At 45.0% G+C, this 19,117-nt stretch overlaps 1 protein-coding gene across 2 annotated transcripts in view; it reads left to right on the top strand.

Annotated features, from left to right (window-relative positions):
• The window catches only part of GOLPH3 (golgi phosphoprotein 3), a 69,178-nt gene that overhangs the window by 8,057 nt on the left and 42,004 nt on the right, over nucleotides 1-19,117 (top strand). For both annotated transcript variants that reach the window (XM_089312680.1, XM_002714100.5), the window contains exon 2: nucleotides 17,783-17,914. In XM_089312680.1, coding sequence (XP_089168806.1) covers nucleotides 17,783-17,914 — 132 coding nt within the window. The remainder of the gene's footprint in view (nucleotides 1-17,782; nucleotides 17,915-19,117) is intronic.

Here is a 19,117-nt window from a genome sequence, read left to right as displayed (position 1 = left end):
GCTAGACTGAATAACTGCTCCCTGTGTGAATTAACTTTTTATGGTAAGAGTTACTTTTGTTGGTTAATAATGTGTAAGTAAAATTCTGTGTTACTTTACCTTACTGCCTTCTGGGAGGGATTGAAAATTAAAGGATTGTGTATATATTGCTGTTACTTTTACACTCATTTCATTTTCTATTTTCAGTTTCTTTATTTTCTATTTTTTAAAGATTTTATTTATTTATTTGAGAGGTAGAGTTAAGAAACAAAGATCTTCCATCCACTCCCTAATTGGCTATACTGGTGGGAGCTGAGAGAGTCTGAAGCCAGGAGCTTCTTCAGGTCTCCCATGCGGGTGCAGGGGCCCAAGTGCTTGGGCCAACTTCTGCTGCTTTCCTAGGCCATTAAGCAGAGACCTGGATTAGAAGAAAAGCACTCCAGCCAGCAGCCATGTAGGATGCTGGCACCTCAGGTGGAGGCTTAACCTATTACTCCATAGCACTGGCCCCCTATTTTCAGTCTCTTAAATGCACTTCTTAAAAAAAGATTTATTTGAAAGGCAAAGCAACAGAGAGAGAGGGAAAGACAGAAATCTTTCATCTGGTGTCTCACTTTCCCAATGGCCACACAGCATGGGCTCAGCCAGGCTGAAGACAGGAGCCAGGAACTCCATCTGGGTCTCCCACGTGAGCGGCAGGGACCCAAGGGTTTGGGCCATCCTCTGCCCAATGGAAAAATTCCATTCTTCTTCCCATCACAGGTAACCCAGGCACATTAGGAGGGGCTGGATAGGAAGTCAGATACGGGCGTGGCTTAACTCCCTGTGCCACAGTGGGGCCCTAAATGTAAGTGTTGAAACAGTTTTTATGCCACATGACGAAACAGGCTCTGAAACAACATGTAAGAACTTAAATTTCAGCGTAGTCACTGAATTGAGTTTGTCATTTCATCTTTGTGTTGTATAAAATGAAACCAGAGGTTGTTTAGCTTCAGTGTGTTCAGTTAACCCAAGCAGTGCACACCTTCTGTGTGCTATCCTTTTGCTAAGTGCTAGGGTTACAAAGGGAGTTTTTGACGATTCAAGGAGTGAGCCTGCAGAAGGAAGAGGTACTTGTGAGTGATTGCAGTGAGGTCAGTTCCTGACTGTAATGGAAGCATGTGAAGGAGAGACAGGAAGCTGCAGCCTGGCACCAGGAGACTGCACCACGTGCCTGACTCCCAGCCTTGCCCTGACTGCTTGGAAGAAACAGGGTAAATGTTTTGAATTGTTAGACCCTCAATTTCCCCCCAGGCCAATTGAGCCTGTATCTGTCCTCTCCATCTTGTACCTAAGGGGAAGGTGCATGTGCAAGTGCTTTGAAAACTGATGGTGCTGAAAAATACAGATGAATAATTACCTAGGTCAGACAGGGAATTGAAATTTATAGTGCTCTCCAGAGGTTCCTGATCTTTACATTGTCTTTATTATTTGGTACTGCTTGGACTTTTTTTTTTTTTTTTTTTTTTTTGAAAGAGTTACAGAGAGATACAGAGAGAGAGAGGTCTTTAATCTGCTGCTTTACTCCTTCATTCCCCAAACCACTGCAATGGCGGGAGCTGGGCCGATGTGAAGCCAGGAGCCAGGAGTTTCTTCTGGGTCTCCCACGTGGGTGCAGGGGCCCAAAGACTTGGGCCACCCTCTGCTGCTTTCCCAGGTGCATTAGCAGTGAGCTGGGTCAGAAGTGGAGCAGCCAGAACTCGAACCAGCACCTATTTGGGATGTCGGTGCTGCAGGCTGGGGCTTTAACCACAGCACTGGCTCTGCTGTTTGGGCTTTGCTGGGCTTAATGAACAGTCTGTTCAAATTTAATTGCTTACCTTTACCTATCTCCTGAATCTTGAACAAATATTTTTGTTGTTTTTGTAATCAGTGGCCATCTGGATTAGGAAATCTGGAAACTTAGAGAATACTTGACTTTGGATTCTCAGACCAAACCAAGAGTCTTCCCAAAACAATTCTTTTTTTTTTTTTTTAATTTTTATTTATTTATTTATTTTTTTGACAGGCAGAGTGGACAGTGAGAGAGAGAGACAGAGAGAAAGGTCTTCCTTTTGCCGTTGGTTCACCCTCCAATGGCCGCCACGGCTGGCGCACCGCGCTGATCCGATGGCAGGAGCCAGGTACTTCTCCTGGTCTCCCATGGGGTGCAGGGCCCAAGCACTTGGGCCATCCTCCACTGCACTCCCGGGCCACAGCAGAGAGCTGGCCTGGAAGAGGGGCAACCGGGACAGAATCCGGCACCCTGACCGGGACTAGAACCTGGTGTGCCGGCGCCGCAAGGCGGAGCATTAGCCTAGTGAGCCGCGGCGCCGGCCCCCAAAACAATTCTTATGATTATTTCCATGCTTCTTTTCTCCAGATACTAGTCACTCCCCAGATGTACAAGGGATCTCCAAACCTCCAAAATGATGTGTCTGTTGACAACTAAATAATGTGTTAAGTGCCTAGCCTGGATAACACTCACTGCTCTGTTACGTCTTGAGGCTCCAGACCAGAGAGCTGGAAGGGTCTGACTTCCTTGCAGCACCTGTGTCACCAGCTCTCCCTACCTTTCTGTATTCCCGCCTCTGTTATCTGAGTATGTCCCTCTTTGTCTACTCAGTTGTTTACATCACTCTTCACAGTCTTGTCTTTCACCATCTGAATCTAATAAGTAACTCATTTGTAGTTTCCCTGCATTTTTCAGGCCACTTATTAATTCAGGTCCTCACTTTCCTCCTGGATTCATTTGGCCTGGCCCAGCTCTGGCTACTGCAGGCATCTGGGGAGTAAACCAGCAGGTGGGAGATTGCCCCCCCCGCCCCCCCGCGCCCCCTCCTTCTCTACCCTTGACTGTCAAGTAAATAAAACAACTTGGGGCCAGCGCTGTGGCATGATGAGTTAAGCTGCTGCCTGTCATGCTGGCATCCCATGTGGGCGCTGGTTTAAGTCCCAGCTGCTCCATTTCTGATCCAGCTCCCTGCTAAATGGCTGTGGAAAAAAGTGGAAGTTGGCCCAAGTGCTTGGGCTTCTGCCACCCACGTGGGAGACCCAGAAGAAGCTCTTGGCTTTGGCCTGGCCTAACTGAGGAGTGAACCAGTGGATGGAAGATCTCTCTCTCTCTGCCTCTCCCTCTCTGTAACTCTGCCTTTCAAATCTTTAAAAAATAAATAAAAAAAATTTAAACAGTCATGCAGACCCAGTATACAGTAAAGCATGCATGTCATGGTAACTCAGGTATCTGTTACCTCACGTGCTTAATTAGGACTTTTCAGATGTCCTCCACTGAAAATAGAATGTGAGGCAATGAGAGCACCAGGCCTGGGTCCCAGGGCTTGGAGTGTGACTGAGTGCAGCAGTGTTTCTTTTCTAGACTTCAGGATTGTCACATGTGAAACGTGATAATATTTTACAGGTTATTGTGAGACTTAGATGATTTATGTGAAAATGACTTTGCACAGTGAAATGCTATTGTGTTATTTATTCAATAAAACTTCCATGTTTCCTGTAGAAAAATTAGGACTATGGGGATTGTAGTTCTTATTAATAATAAACTTCTAAAAGTTTAACTAGTCAGAAGTCTTTAAAAATTCATTTGCTTTAGAGGTAGCCTGTTTCCACTTGGTTTTGTGTTGTCTACAGTCTCAGGTATGGAAAGAAAGGGCACTCTATATTTTCAGGGAGCTGAAAGGAAGCATGTGTAGTTCAGCCATTAAACAAATAGGAAGGCAGGACAGGGAGAGAGCCAGGGCTTTGGAGCTAAATAGACCAATCTTAGTTCTAGACATGCCACTCAGAAAGTGTCAGGTCCCTTAACTGCCTAATGTCTCAGTTCCCGTGTCTTGTGAAATTAGTACTAGTTCTTCTAAGGAGTAGACATTGCTTAGTGCAATTTTTTGAGTATAAGTGTTTGCATTTTTGTTTTTTTTTAATACTTTGGAAGAATTGTTCGGAATATTAATAGAGGTTACCTTGGGGCCAGTGCTGTAATGTAGTAGGTTAAGTCTCCGCCTGCAGTGCTGGCATCCTATCTGGGCACTGGTTCGTGTCCTAGGTGTTCCACTTCTGATCCAGCTCCCTGCTAATGGCCTGTAAAAGCAGTAGAAGATGGCCCAAGTGCTTGGGCCCCTGCACTCGTGTGGGAGACCTAGAAGAAGCTCTTCGCTGCAGATCAGCCCAGCTCTGGCCATTCTGGCCATTTGGCCAGTGAACCAGCAGATGGAAGACCTTTCTCTTTGCCTCTCCCTCTCTCTGTAACTCTGCCTCTCAAATGAGTAAATTAAAAAAAATAGATTACCTTGAGAGTGGGTGAGTTTTCTGTCCTGTGCTTCAAACATTTAAAAAAAAGGCGAGACTGCCTGAGGTCTGCAGGTGAATGTAAATGAGCTAAGAGGCTGCCGCTGAGCACCACACTTTGGGACTAGGTGGCAGAAGGGTAACTGGTAGAAGAGCATGAGCAGGAGAAAGCCAGCAGAGGCGTTTCTGGACGCTGGGTGGGGAGGAGGTGCTGTCAGCAGTGTGTTGTGGGGAGGGGCTGAGTGAGAAGTCTTGCTGAGAACTTGTCATGTTGTGCTCGTTCGGGAAGTGACAGAGAAGTAGTGGAGATTTCATTTTTTTTTTCCTTTATAGAGAAAGATTTACTTATTTGCAAGGCAAAGTTAGAGAGGAAGAGACAAATTGATCTTCCATCCTCTAGTTCACTACGCAAGTGGCCGCAATGGCTGCTGCTAGGCTGGGCCGAAGCCTCAGATCTCCCTTGTGGGTGGCAGGGCCCAAGCACTTGCCATCTTCTGCTACATTCCCAGGCACATCAGCGAGCTGGGTCAGAAGTGTAGCAGCTGGGACATGAACTGGCGCCCATAGGGGATGCTGGTGTCACAGGCGATGGCTTTACCCTCTCGACCCAGCGCTGACTCCTTGGAGACTTCATTTTTGACAGTACTTGTACTTTTTTTTTTTTTTTTTTTTTTTTACAGGCAGAGTTAGAGAGAAAGGTCTTCCTTTTCCGTTGGTTCACCCCGCAATGGCCGCTACGGCTGGCACGCTGCACTGATCTGAAGCCAGGAGCCAGGTGCTCCCCCCCCCCCCCTCCCGTCTCCCATGCGGGTACAGGACCCAAGCACTTGGGCCATCCTCCACTGCCCTCCTAGGCCACAGCAGAGAGCTGGCCTGGAAGAGGGGCAACCGGGACAGAATCCGGTGCCCCGACCGGGACTAGAACCCGGTGTGCCGGCACTGCAAGGTGGAGGATTAGCCTAGTGAGCCGCGGCAACGGCCAACAGTACTTGTAGTTTTAAGGAGTTTCCTGGGACTAGAAGGGAGATAGGGCAGGGTTGGTCTGTGTATGTCTGTGTTTGATGGGCAAGCTTGAGAATTTTTGAACACCAATAGGAAGGTCTTAATGTATGTGCAAAGGTGATGTGTGAACATAGATAATTCTCAAGATTGGAGACAATAGGTAGATGGATTAGCCTTAGATAGAAGAGCAGTTTTCTTAGGCAACCAAAGGAATGGGTTTAGATAATGAACTTTTGGGGTTGATTCATTCCTCCTTTGGATTTATTTGCTGAAAATGAGCTGAGTTTAGAGATGTGAGGAGAATGCAGTTCCGAGATAACTGGCTGTTAGGAGAGAGTGAGAGCTGACTAGGGAAGCCATCAGATGGGTTTGGTACGTATCATGGAGGGCTGTCTAAGTTGGAGACAGCATGTTAATGTACAAAGATTTTAAGATTATTTGTCCCACTTCCTGGTTCATAGATAGATGGTCGTTTTGTTTGTCCTCATTGGACAGATGGTGCAGTTCAGAATCCTAAGCACAGCTGTAGGGAAAATGGAGAAGTAGATTAATCTGAGGTTGGAGTTTTGCTAGGTGAATGCAGAGAAAGAAAACTGGGATATGCATTAGGGAAATTAGCAAGAGTGTATTTTGAAGTGATGTGGCTTCTTTATGTTGGGAATGATAATAGTATTTAACCTCAGAAAGTTGTTGAGAAGGTTCAAGTGAGCTGCTCTGGCTTGAATACTTGGGACAGTGCTTTGCACATAGTGTGTGCTTTGTAAGTTGTGTTGGCGGAAGATGAGGAAGAGCATGGAGGAGACTGGGCAAAGAAGGGAAAGGCTGGGGATTGGAATCCACACAGGTTGAAGAAGAATTGCACGTGGAATGGATTTCTTAATTGGGTTGGCTTCTAATAAAATGGCTGTTAGTTTAAGGTTGCTGATGTCCAAGTTCACAGGGAATGGTTTTAAGAGCCCAGGTTTTAAATGAAAGCAGTGGCCTTGGTGATGAGAGACCTAAAGTACACTGAGTTACACATTGCTTTAAAAGTAACTTCTGAAGCACAGCTGTAACCTGGTTACTACCAGTAATGTGCATATTTACTTGTTTTGCTGGTTTGTTACCTGTCCATTTGGACTGCTCTAACATTGCCATAGACTGGCTTATAAACAACATTAATTTATTTCTCACTGGTCTGGACATCGGTAAGATCAAGGTCAAGGCACTGCCATGTCTGCTATCACTGTCTGGTGAGGGCTCACTTCCTGGTTCATAGATGGTCGTTTTGTTTGTCCACACTGGACAGATGGTGCAAGGAAGCTCTTTGGGGCCTCGTTAAAGGCATGACTCCTTTTCATGAGGGTGTTGCCCCTGTGACCCACCTCCTTAAGGCCCCCTTTCTTACCCCATCACCTTGGTGGTTATGATCTCAGTGTAAGGATTTTGAGGGGGGCTGGTGCTGTGGCGCAGTGGGTTAACGCCCTGGCCTGAAGTGCTGGCATCCCATATGGGCGCCAGTTCTAGTCCCGGCAGTTCATCTTCCGATCCAGCTCTCTGCTATGGCCTGGGAAAGCAGTGGAAGATGGCCCAAGTCCTTGGGCCCCTGCAGCCGCGTGGGAGACCTGGAAGAGGCTCCTGGCTTCGGATCAGCACAGCTCCTGCTGATGTGGCCAATTGGGGAGTGAACCATCGGATGGAAGACCTCTCTCTCTCTCTCTCTCTCTCTCTCTCTCTCTCTCCCTCTCTCTGCCTCTCTTCTCTGTGTAACTCTGACTTTCAAATAAATAAATCTTAAAAAAAAAAAAAAAAAGAATTTTGAGAGACCCAAACATTCAATCTGTGGCATTACTCTCTTGCTAATTAAAAAAAAAAAATCAGGCCTGTGTTGTAGCATAATGGGTTGAGCTGCTGCTTGTAACTGGCATCCCATATGGGCACCGGTTCTAGTCCCGGCTACTCCACTTCTGGTCCAGCTCTCTGCTAATGCACCTGGGAAAGCAGTGGAGGATGACCCAAGCCCTTGGACCTCTGCCACCCATGTGGGAAACCAGAATGAAGCTCCTGGCTCCTGGCTTCGGATTGGCGTAGCTTTGGCTATTGTGGCCATTTGGGAATGAAGCAGCAGATGGAAGATCACTCTGTTCTCTGTAACTCTGCCTTTCAAATAAATAAGTCTTATAAGAAAAATCACCAGAAGCCAGAGGCTTCCTTTTGTCATATGAAATACTTAAAGGAGCTGTTGACTTAGTTTTGCTTCCATGTAGCAGTTTTATTAAGCTATAGTTAATGTACTTTGGGATTCACTCATTTACAAGGTACCATCCAGTAACTTGTAGTGGATTGAGTTGTGCGTCCATCACACACACACACACACACACACACACACACATCTGAGCATGTTTCATTACCCTCACAAGGAGCACTCCTTCTCCTTTAGTTCTCAAGCACAGCCTCATCCCCATGCAATGCCAACACTGCCTGTGGATACTGGTTCAAGTCTCGGCTGCTCCACTTCCTATCCAGCTCCCTGCTAATGCAACTAAAATGGCTGCATAATATGGCCCAAGTGCCTGGGCCCCTGCACCCATGTGGGACACCCGGGATGAAGCTTCAGGCTTCTGGCTTTGGCCTGACCCAGCTCTGGGCATTGAGACCATTTGGTGTGTGAACCAGCAGATTTCTATGTCTCTCCCTCTCTCTAGCTCTACCTTTCAAAAATTAAAAAGAACTTTTGTAAGCACTAGATCCCCCCTCTTTTTTTTTTTTTTTTTTTTAAGATTTATTTATTCTGAAAGAATTAGGGAGAGAGAATCTTCCATCTGCTGGTTGACTTCCCAGATGGCTTCAATGGCCCATGCTTAGCTAGGAGCTTCATCTGCTTCTCCTACATGCATACAGGGACTCAAACAGTTGAGCCGTCTTTTGCTGCTTTTCCCAGGCCATTAGCAGGATCTGGATCAGAAGTGGAGCAGCTGAGACATGAACCAGTGCCTATATGGGATGCTGATGTCACAGTTGTTGGCTTTATCTGTTGTGCCACCATACTGGTACCCCTCCCCGCCCACCCCCCCGCCCCGAGATTTATTTATTTGAAAGACTCATTGTTAGAGAAATTTTCCATCTTCTGGTTTATCCCCTAAATGGCTGCAAAAGCCAAGTCTGGTCAGAAACCAGAAAATGCATCTTGGTCCCCTTAGGAATGTCTTTTCTGTATTTTTTTTTTTAAGATTTTTTAAAAAGATCTTATTTATTTGAGAGGTAGAGTTACAGTGAGAAGGAGAAACAGAGAGAAAGGTCTTCTGCTAGTTACTCCCCAAATGTCCGCAATGGCCTGAGCTGGGCTGATCCAAAACCAGGAACCAGAAGCTTTTTCCAGGTCACCCACGCGGGTGCAGGGGCCCAAGCACTTGGGCCATCTTCCACTGCTTTCCCAGGCCACAGCAGAGAGCTGGTTTGGAAGAGGAGCAGCTGGGACTACAACTGGTGCCCATATGGGATGCACATACCGCAGGCAGAGGATTAACCTAAAGAGCCACAGTGCTGGCCCTGTCTTTTTGAATATAGATTACATTTCAAGTAATATTCAGAAGTCTCATTTCCATCTTTGTTCCTTTCACATCATTCTTTTCTTCCCCTGTTAGTAATGCTATACATATAGTCATCAACTTGCCCCCTCCTCTGTTGTGCACTGCATTTACTTTTTGGTAGCTTACTTTTTACATGTTATATCTTGAAGATTTCTCTCTTGCTGTCACACAGGCATCTTTCATTGTTGCATAGTATTCCGCTATATGGATATTTATTAGTGTACTCATCTAGCCCTTTTTGGTGGTTGTTTGGGGTGCTGCCAAGTGTTTTTTTTTTTATGATTTATTTATTTGAAAGCTGAGTAAGTGAGAGATCTTTCATCTGCTGGTTCACTCGCCAAATGGCCATAAGAGCTGGGATCCTGTCTTTTAACTTTAGTTATTTTACTGTTTTTAAGATTAATTTATTTGAAAGAGTTGGAGAGAGAGAACTTGAATCTGCTGGTTCACTCCCCAAAGTGATTGCAGTGCCTGGGACTGGGCCAGGCAGAAGCCAGGAATCTGGGGCTTCACCAGGGTCTTACATGTGGGTGTCAGCGCCCAAGTGCTGGGCTGTCTGCTGCTGCTTTACCAGGCACATCAGCAGGGAGTGGGATTGGAAGTGGAACAGCCAGGATTCCAACCAGTGCTCATAAGGGATGCCAGCGTTTCAGGTGGTGGCTTAATCTATGTGCCAAAATGCCTGCCCCTAGATTTAAGTGTTTTTGTTTTTAAAGATTTATTTATTTATTTGAAAGGCAGAGTGAGAGAGGTCTTCCATCTGCTGGTTCACTCCCTAAATGGCCGCAATGGCTGGAGCTGGGCTGATCTGAAGCTGGGAGCTTTTTCTGGGTTCCCACATGCATGCAGGGTCCCAAGGAGTTGGGCCATCTTCTAGTGCTTTACAAGGCCATAGCAAAGAGCTGGATCAGAAGTGGAGGAGCCAGAACTCGAACCAGTGCCCATATGGGATGCTGGCAGTGCAGGTGACGGCTTTACCTGATGCTCCATAGCACCCCACCCCCTACCCGATTTAAGTTATTTATTTATTTATTTTTTTTTTGAAGGGCAGAGTGGACAGTGAGAGAGAGAGAGAGAAAGGTCTTCCTTGTCTGCTGGTTCATCCCCCAATGGCTGCTGCGGCCGGCGTGCTGCGACCGGCGCATCCGCGCTGATCCAAATCCAAGAGCCAGGTGCTTCTCCTGGTCTCCCATGCAGGTGCAGGGCCCAAGGACTTGAGCCATCCTCCACTGCACTCCTGGGCCACAGCAGAGAGCTGGACTGGAACAGACTGGGACAGAATCTGGCGCCCTGACCGGGACTAGAACCCGGGGTGCCGGCGCTGCAGGCAGAGGATTAGCCTGTTGAGCCGCTGCACTGGTCCCGATTTAAGTTTTTTAAAAAAGATTTATTTATTTGAAAGTCGGAGTGACAGGGGAAGAAACAGATTCCATCCTCTGGTTCACTCTGCAAATGTCCACAATAGCAGGGCTGAACCAGGCCCAAGTCAGGAACATAGAACTCCATCTGGGTTTTCCAGGTAGGCTGCAGGAACCCAAGCACTTGGGCCATCATCTGCTGTCTTCCTAGTTGTGAATTATGAAGATACTCACTCTGGTGTTTTAGGAACCTGGATCAGAAGCTAAGTAGCAAGTGCTTTGATGTGGGGTGATGGCAATCCCAAGTGATGGTTTAACTTTCTGCGCTACAACATCTGCCCTAGCATTTGTTTTAAAATTTTCAATTTTTAAGGTTGAGTAAATAGTCTGTATATTACATTTTGTTTATCTACATTGATCTATTGATAGAAACTTGTTTTGCCTTTTTTTTTTTGACAGAGTGGACAGTGAGAGAGAGAGAGAAAGGTCTTTTTTTTTTTTTTTTTTTTTTTTTTTTGACAGAGTGGGCAGTGAGAGACAGAGAGAAAGGTCTTCCTTTTGCCGTTGGTTCACCCTCCAATGGCCAGCGCACCATGCTGATCCGATGGCAGGAGCCAGGTGCTTCTCCTGGTCTCCCATGGGGTGCAGGGCCCAAGCACTTGGGCCATCTTCCACTGCACTCCCTGGCCACAGCAGAGAGCTGGCCTGGAAGAGGGGCAACCGGGACAGAATCCAGTGCCCCGACCGGGACTAGAACCCAGTGTGCCGGCGCCGCAAGGCGGAGCATTAGCCTAGTGAGCCGCGGAACCAGCCTTGTTTTACCTTTTTTAAAAAGCATATTTACAAGGCAGAGGAAGATGTATTCATTGGTTCATTCCTCACGTGTCTGTAACTGCTGGGTCTGGGCCAGGGCCAGGGCCAGGGCCAGGGCCAGAAGCAAGGAACTCAATCCAGTTCTCCCTTGTGGGTGGCAGCAGCCCAATCAGTGCTGCCTCTCGGGTTTTGCCTTGCTGGGAAGCTGAAGTCAGGAGTCAGAGCCAGGAATCAAACCCAGGTACACTAATGTGGGATGTGAGTCTTTACTGCTACATTAAATGCCCACTCCTGCCCATTTTTGAAATTTTTTCTGTTGAGGTCTCATTTAGTTTGAATGTGTACTTGTAAATGACAGAAAACAACTTTTTGTATGTTTGAGTCATTTTTATCTTATTCTGTGAGCTTTTCATTTTTTTTTAATGGTTTATGGGCAGGAGTTTGGCCTAGCTGCTAGGTGCCCACATTCCATATCAGAGTGCCTGGGTTCAGTGTTTGGCTCCTGATTCCAGCTTCCTGTTAATAAGGACCCTGGGAGGCAGTAGCTTGGTTCTTGATACTCGTATGGGACACCTGGATAGAGTTCCCAGCTCTGGCCTCTGGCCTAGCCCAAGGCTGTTGGAGGCATTTGGTGAGTGAACTAGTAGATGGAAGCTTTCATTCTCTCCAATAAAAATTTTAAAAATGCTAGTTTTTTTTTTATTTTTAGAAAATGCATTTTTAGGAAATAATTATTTGAGATTTTATGTATGATATAAGTTGTAACTATTTTTAGCTTTGGACTTTACATATGGTTTTTGCTGTGAAAATTTAAGAAATGGTGTGTAGGGGCAGGCATTGTGACACAGCCATTTAAACCATTGCCTGTGACACTGGGATTCCATATGAATGCAGATTTGAGTCCTGGTTTCCCATCTCTGATTCAGGTCCCTGCTAACTTGCCTAGGAAAACAGTGAAGATGGCCCAAGTTCTTGGGCCCCTGTTGCCTGTGTGGGAGACTTGGTTAGATCCTGGCTCTTGGCTTTGGTGTGGCCCAGCCCTGGCTGTTAAAGCGGTGACCCAACAAATGGAAAGATCTTTCTTCTCTTTCTCCCACTCCATAACTCTGCTTCTCAAACAAATACATCTTTTAAGAAGGTATAACATACAGGGCCGGTGCTGTGGTGTAGCTGGCAAAGCTGTCTTTCTCTGTGTAACTCTTTCAAATAAATCTTTAAAGAAAGTATAATATATATTAATCTTTTATTACTTGTAGATTTTGAGAATTGCAGGAAGGTTTTTCCCACTCATGAATTATAAAGATATTCACTCCTGTTTTATCTTCTAGTACTTAGAGTGGTTTTACATTTCTTTTTTTTAAAGATCTATTTATTTGAGAGAGTTACAGACAGAGGGAGAAACAGAGATTCCATCTGCTGGTTCACTCCCCAAATGGCTGCAATGGTTGGAGGTGGGTGGGTCTGAAACCAGGAGCTAGGAGCTTTTTCCGGGTCTCCCATGTAGGTGAAGAGGCCCATGTGGGCCATCCTCCACTGCTTTCCCAGGCCATCAGCAGGGAGCTAGATCGAAAGTAGTGCAGCCAGAACTCAAACCAACACCCATATGGGATGCCAGCTCCTCATGCAGAGGCTTAACCTACTATGCCATGGTGCTGGCCCCCTACCTTTGTATTTATAGCTTAATTTATTTGTTTGTAAGGCAGAGTTAAATATATAGGGAGATATCTTTTCATCTGCTAGTTCATTCCCCAAATGGCTGTAACAGCTGGAGCTGAGCTGATCAGAGGCCAGGAGCCAGGAACTACTTCTGGGCCTCCTGCATGGGTATAGGGGCCTAAGTACTTGGGCCATCTTCTATTGATATCTTAGGTGCATTAGCAGAGAGCTGGCTTAGAAGTGTAGCTTCTAGGACACTAACTGGTGCCAGAGTCTCAGGTAGCAGTTTTACCTGCCACAGTGCCAGCCCCTTTTTCTACATTTTGATCTCTGATCCATTTGGAGTTTATTTTGATGTGTATTGAGATATGGATTAAGTTTTGTCTTTTCTAGTGGCTGTCCAGTTGTCTCAATACTGTTTTGTTTTTTTCAATTGACACATAGTAGTTGTCCATAGTTATGGGCTGCAGTGTGACCCTTCAGTGTGTGTGTGTGTGTGTGTGTGTATGTGTGTATGTATGTAAAATCTGTAATGATTGTTATCAGGGTAATCTGTAATAGTATCACCTCAGATATTGATCATTTCTTTGTGTTTGGAGCATTCAGAATCAGCCATAGTTACCATATTATGCTGGAGAATGTTAGCAGTGACTTCTCTCAGCCAGTTGCACATCCTCTCCTGTTAACATCCTCTCCCTATCTTTTGTCCCTCACACCTTTCCCATGCTCTGATGGCCACTATTCTGTTCTCTACTTGTGTGAGATCAACCTTGTCACTTCCATATATAAGTGCAACATACAGTATTTGTCTTTTTGTGCCTGACTTATATCACGTAACCATAATGATCTCCAGGTCCATTTTAGGTTACTGCGAACAACAGAATTTCATTTTTTATGGCTGAATAATATTCCATTGTGTATATATATCACCCTCTATCCATTCTTGTATCAGTGGACACCCAGGTTTATTCTTTGTCTTGGCTATTGTGAGTAATGCTGCATATATTTCTTTGACATACTGAATTCATATCCTTTGGATACATGCCCAGTAGCAGTGCTACAGAATGGGTCATATGGCAGTTATAGTTTTAGGTTTTTGAGGAACTTCTTAATGTTTTCCAATAGCTGTACTAATTTCATTTCCACCAACAGTGCATCCTTTTTCCACATCATCTTCAACATGTTTTTTTCCTTTTTAGTTGATATGGCTTTGATTTGCCTTTCCCAGATGATTAGTCATGTTGAGCATCTTTTCTTTCTTTCTTTTTTTTTTTTTTTTTAAAGATTTTATTTGAGAGGTAGAGTTAGAGTGGGGGAGGGAGACAGAGAGAAAAGTCTTCCCTGGTTCACTCCCCAAATGGTCGCAATGGCTGGAGCTGGGCCAATCTGAAGCTAGGAGGTAGGGGCTTCTTTTGGGTCTCTCATGCGGGTGCAGGGGACTCCGTGTGTATGACCAGGCTGGTCAGAACCAAATGTGTAAATTTAGTTTCATGAAATCCATTGCAGAGTTCTTAGGGCCTTACACAACTATGGATTTTGCTTAAATTCCTTAAATTATTGGTTTTATTAACCACTTGGCTACATTTCTGATAATCTTATTTTGATCAGACATCTGACATTTACATTTAAAGGATTCTTTCTCTTTTTAAAAAATTTTATTTAAGGCATACAAATTTCATGCATTTCATATATGCAGATTTAGGAATATAGTGATTCTTCCCACTCTACCCTCCCTTCCACTGCTGCTTCCACCCTTCTTCCTCTCTTCTATTCCCACTTTTTAAAAAAAATCATTGAATTTTAATATTTTCTTTTTTAAAATTTTATTTAAGTTATATAAGTTTCATGTATTTCATGTATATGTATTTAAGAACATAGTGATGCTTCCCCCCTACCCTCCCTTCTGCCCACTCCCCATCCCTCTGTCCCCTCCTCCTCACATTCCCACTCTTCAGTTTTACAAAGGTCTGTTTGCAGTTTACTTAACGGTCGTATAGTTAACCCTACATTAAGTTAAAGAGTTCAACAAATAGTATGAAGAAAATAAAACACTGTTCTTCAATGGAAGAGTCAAGGGCTGTAAACAATCATTGAATCTCAATGTCCATTTCACTCCAGTGTTACATTTCATGTACTCTATTAGTTACCTCTGAAATGGGAAAACATATCTGTCTTTTTGGGGCTAGTTTATTTCACTAAGTATAATGGTTTTAATGGTTTCCAGTTGTGTCCATCTTGTTGCAAAAGATAGGATCCCCCCACCCCCTTTTTTTTGGTTAAACAGCTGAATAGTACTCCATAGTGTGTGTGTATAGCATAATTTCTTTATCTGTTCAACAGGTGATAGACATCTGGGTTGATTCTGGATCTTAGCTATTGTGAATTGTGCTGCAGTGAGCATGGGGGTACAGATCACTCTTCCATATGCTGATTTCTTCTGTTTTGGGTAAATTCCTAGGAGTGGGATGGCTGGATCATATGGTAGATCTATATTCAGATTTCTGAGGTATCTCCATATTATCTTCCACAGCAGTTGTACCAGTGTTTTTTGTTTGTGTTTTTTTTTGTTTGTTTGTTTGTTTTTGATTGCTTGATTTATTTGAGAGTTAGAATTACAGAGAGAGGGAGAGACAGAGAGAAAGGTCTCCTGTCCATAGGCTTACTTCCTAGATGGCTGTAACGGCGGGAGCTGAGCCAATTGGAAGCCAGGAGCCAGAAGCTTCCTCCCGGTCTTGCATGTGGGTGCAGGGGCCCAAGCACTTGGGCCATCTTCCGCTGCTTTTGCAGGCCATGGCAGAGAGCTGGATTGGAAGAGGGGCAGCTGAAACATGAACTGGAGCTTTGCTGCACCAATGTACGTTCCCACCAGCAGTGGAGTAGGTGCTCCTGTGGTACAATGGATAGTGCATTGGACTTCGAAAAGGATCCTTTCAAACCAGTGTTTGTGTTCCCTACCTCACCTCACATTTAAGTTGACTTCTTTTTTTTTTTTTTTTAAGATTTATTTTATTATTTATTTGAAAGAATTACACAGGGAAAGAGAAGAGGCAGAGAGAAAGAGAGATCTTCCATCTGATGGTTCACACCCCAGATGGCAGCAATGGCTGGAACTAAGCTGATCCGAAGCCAGGAGCCGGGAGCTTCTTCTGGGTCTCCATGTGGGTGTAGGGGCTCAAGCACTTGGGCCAACTTTCTGCTTTCCCAAGCCATAGCAGAGAGCTGGATCAGAAGTGGAGCAGCTGGGTCTCGAACCAGCGCCCCATATGTGATGTCGGTGCTTCAGGCCAAGGCATTAATCCGCTGCGCCATAGCGCTGGCCCCTAAATTGACTTCTTTAAACTGGTATTTTTTGTTTATCCCCGTGGGACTCTCTGAATCTAAATTCATATTTTCCTAAAGCTCTCATTCTCAAGAGTGATAGCTTAAAAAAATTTATTTTTTTTTGAGCCGGCGCCGTGGCTCAATAGGCTAATCCTCCACCTTGCGGCGCCGGCACACCGGGTTCTAGTCCCGGTTGGGGCGCCGGATTCTGTCCCGCTTGCCCCTCTTCCAGGCCAGCTCTCTGCTATGGCCAGGGAGTGCAGTGGAGGATGGCCCAGGTGCTTGGGCCCTGCACCCCATGGGAGACCAGGAAAAGCACCTGGCTCCTGGCTCCTGCCAGGATCAGCGCGGTGCGCCGGCTGCAGCGGCGGCCATTGGAGGGTGAACCAACGGCAAAGGAAGACCTTTCTCTCTCTGTCTCTCTCTCTCACTGTCCACTCTGCCTGTCAAAAAAAAAAAAAAAAAAAAAAAAAAAAAAAAATTTAAAAAAAAAAATTTATTTTTTTTATTTGAAAAACAGAACAAGGGTTGGTTGGGGTGGTGTGTGTGGGGGTGGGTAAAGGTCACATGGGGCAGAGAGAGATACCTTCTATCTATTGGTTTACTCCCCACAAATGCTTGCAACAGCTGAGGCTGGGCTGGGCTGAAGGCAGTAGCCAGGAGAAACATCTGGGTCTCCTACGTGGGTGGCAAGGACCCAACATCTGCTGCCTTGCAGGGTGTACAGCAGAGGCGGGACTTGTATCCAGGCACTCTGATGAGGTATGCGAGCAACCTAGCTGACCTGCCCCAGGATTGGTAGTTTAGTGAGGCTAATTTTATTCCCTCTGTCTAGTGAAGTTCCATGGACTCCCATGGATAATCATCTTCTGAAATACAGGCTGACTACTCACTACTCTGACCTGGCAAAGTAGAAGGACTGATGTGGAAAGCCATCCAGGGTGTCTGGCTCACCTTAATCCTGGCCCTCCCTCCTGCAGAGATTAGATTGGCCTGCTCTCCCGCCTTCCAAAATTGGGTTACTCCGTTCTGAGCCTTCATGGGAACCAGTTGTAGCTGCTGCTTCCTCATAAGAGCTGGAAATCTTAAACTGATAGCTGGCAATCTTGGTGGCAAAGTTTATGGGTTTGTAATTTGAACAACCCACTTACTTGATCTCAAGAGAGCCCCAACTTCATATGAAGATATGTGTTTGACCAGTATCCCCAGATCTCTTGGTGTCTAACAACCTTAAATCTGGCTGTTCTTCCAGTTATTGCCCGTATGTTATTTGGAGGCCAGTTGGATCCTTTTAATGTTTGCTATTCAGAATTTTAGGTCTTCAGCCATCTCTGTTCATAGACCCATACATATGTTCATAGTCTTCCAAAATTAACCTTGTGCTTTTACCCTAAATAGCAATGAAAGAATGATGATCTAATTGTCCATGAGGTGCAGTTGGCTGTATTGTTTTCCTGAGCTTCTTGTCCATGTGTAATAATAATTAATAAACTGTTTTACTCTGAGGTAAAGTGTGTGTTCCATGGATTCTGAAGTAGCTAATAAGTACATTGTTTAGTCTAAACCGCCGACCTCCAAAGGAGTTTATCTGTATGTTAGGATGTCTGGTAAAAAGAAAATAAGCCCCCTGACAGTCCTAGATTAATAATGTATATTAATTGTAGTTTTTCAGTATTTTATTATGGAACACCATAAAGGTACCAAAAAGAGACTTTGGCTAAAGGCTGTAAATTCAAGATAAATTAGCTATTTTCTTTTTTTTAATAGGGTTACACATCATTTTGGAATGACTGCATATCATCTGGATTACGTGGCTGTATGTTAATTGAATTAGCATTGAGAGGAAGGTTGCAACTAGAGGCTTGTGGAATGAGACGTAAAAGTCTATTAACAAGAAAGGTAAGAGGAGTGCTAAGTGACAGACTTTTCAAAGACTTCTTACTGCTTAAAATGAAGAACATTTCTACTAATGGCTTTCAGGAATGAAGTTGGAGTTTGGTTTTAAAATTGTCTCATTGAATTGCATTTTCATATCCTTTTTTGCATTTTTGGTTTCCTGGTTCTTTGTATATACAGTGAGTAATGTAATTGATAACATGACTAGTCACTGCCTCTTACACATTCAGAAACATACCAACTTCTTTTGCTGCTTCTGAAAGTCACAATTTTGAAAGTTTGACATAACTAAAAAAAAACCTTATAAATGTTACTGTGCAAATTAACTACCCATAGGTTGTGAGGTTTTTTTTTTTTTTTTTAAAGATTTATTTGAAAGGTGGAGTAACAGAGATGGGGAGAGACAGAGATCTTCTCCATCCAGTGGTTCAATCCTGAAATAGATGCAGAGCCTGGAATTGGACCAGGTCAAAACCAGGGGCTTGGAATTCCATCTGGGTTTCCCATATGGATGGCAGGGGCCCAGGACTTGGACCATCTTCTGCTTTTCCAGGCACATTGGCAGTGAGCCGGATCAGAAGTAGAGCAGCCGGGATGCAAATTAGCGCAATGATACACGATGCTGGCATTACAAGTGGTGACTTAACCAGCTGTGCCACAATGTGAATGCTGGCCCTGGTTATTGATTTTCTTTTTTTAAATATTTATTTATTTATTTGAAAGAGTTAGAGAGTGAAATCGAGATCTTCCGTCTGCTGGTTTATCCCCTGCAATATGGCTGCAATAGCTGGGCCTGGGCCAGGCTGAAGCCAGGAGCTTCTTTTGATTTCCCACATGGGTGTGGGGTCCAAGGACTTGGGGCATCTTACGCTGTTTCCCCAAGGGCATTAGCGGGGAGCTGGATCGGAAGTAGAGCAGCCAGGATATGAACTGGTGCCCATATGGGATGCTGGTGTTGCGGGCAGCTGCTTAAACTCGATATGCCACATGCCAGCCCATACTGATTTTTTTTTTTTTTTTTAAGATTTATTTATTTGAGGCCGGCGCCGCAGCTCAACAGGCTAATCCTCCACCTAGCGGCACTGGCACACCGGGTTCTAGTCCCGGTCCGGGTGCTGGATTCTTTCCCGGTTGCCCCTCTTCCAGGCCATCTCTCTGCTGTGGCCCGGGAGTGCAGTGTGCAGTGGAGGATGGCCCAAGTCCTTG

The sequence above is a fragment of the Oryctolagus cuniculus genome, chromosome 14, assembly GCF_051225735.1.
Source record: "Oryctolagus cuniculus isolate XC-2025 breed Fujian yellow rabbit chromosome 14, ASM5122573v1, whole genome shotgun sequence".
Classification (NCBI taxonomy): Eukaryota; Metazoa; Chordata; class Mammalia; order Lagomorpha; family Leporidae; genus Oryctolagus; species Oryctolagus cuniculus.
This window is presented reverse-complemented; position numbering and strand designations above follow the sequence as displayed.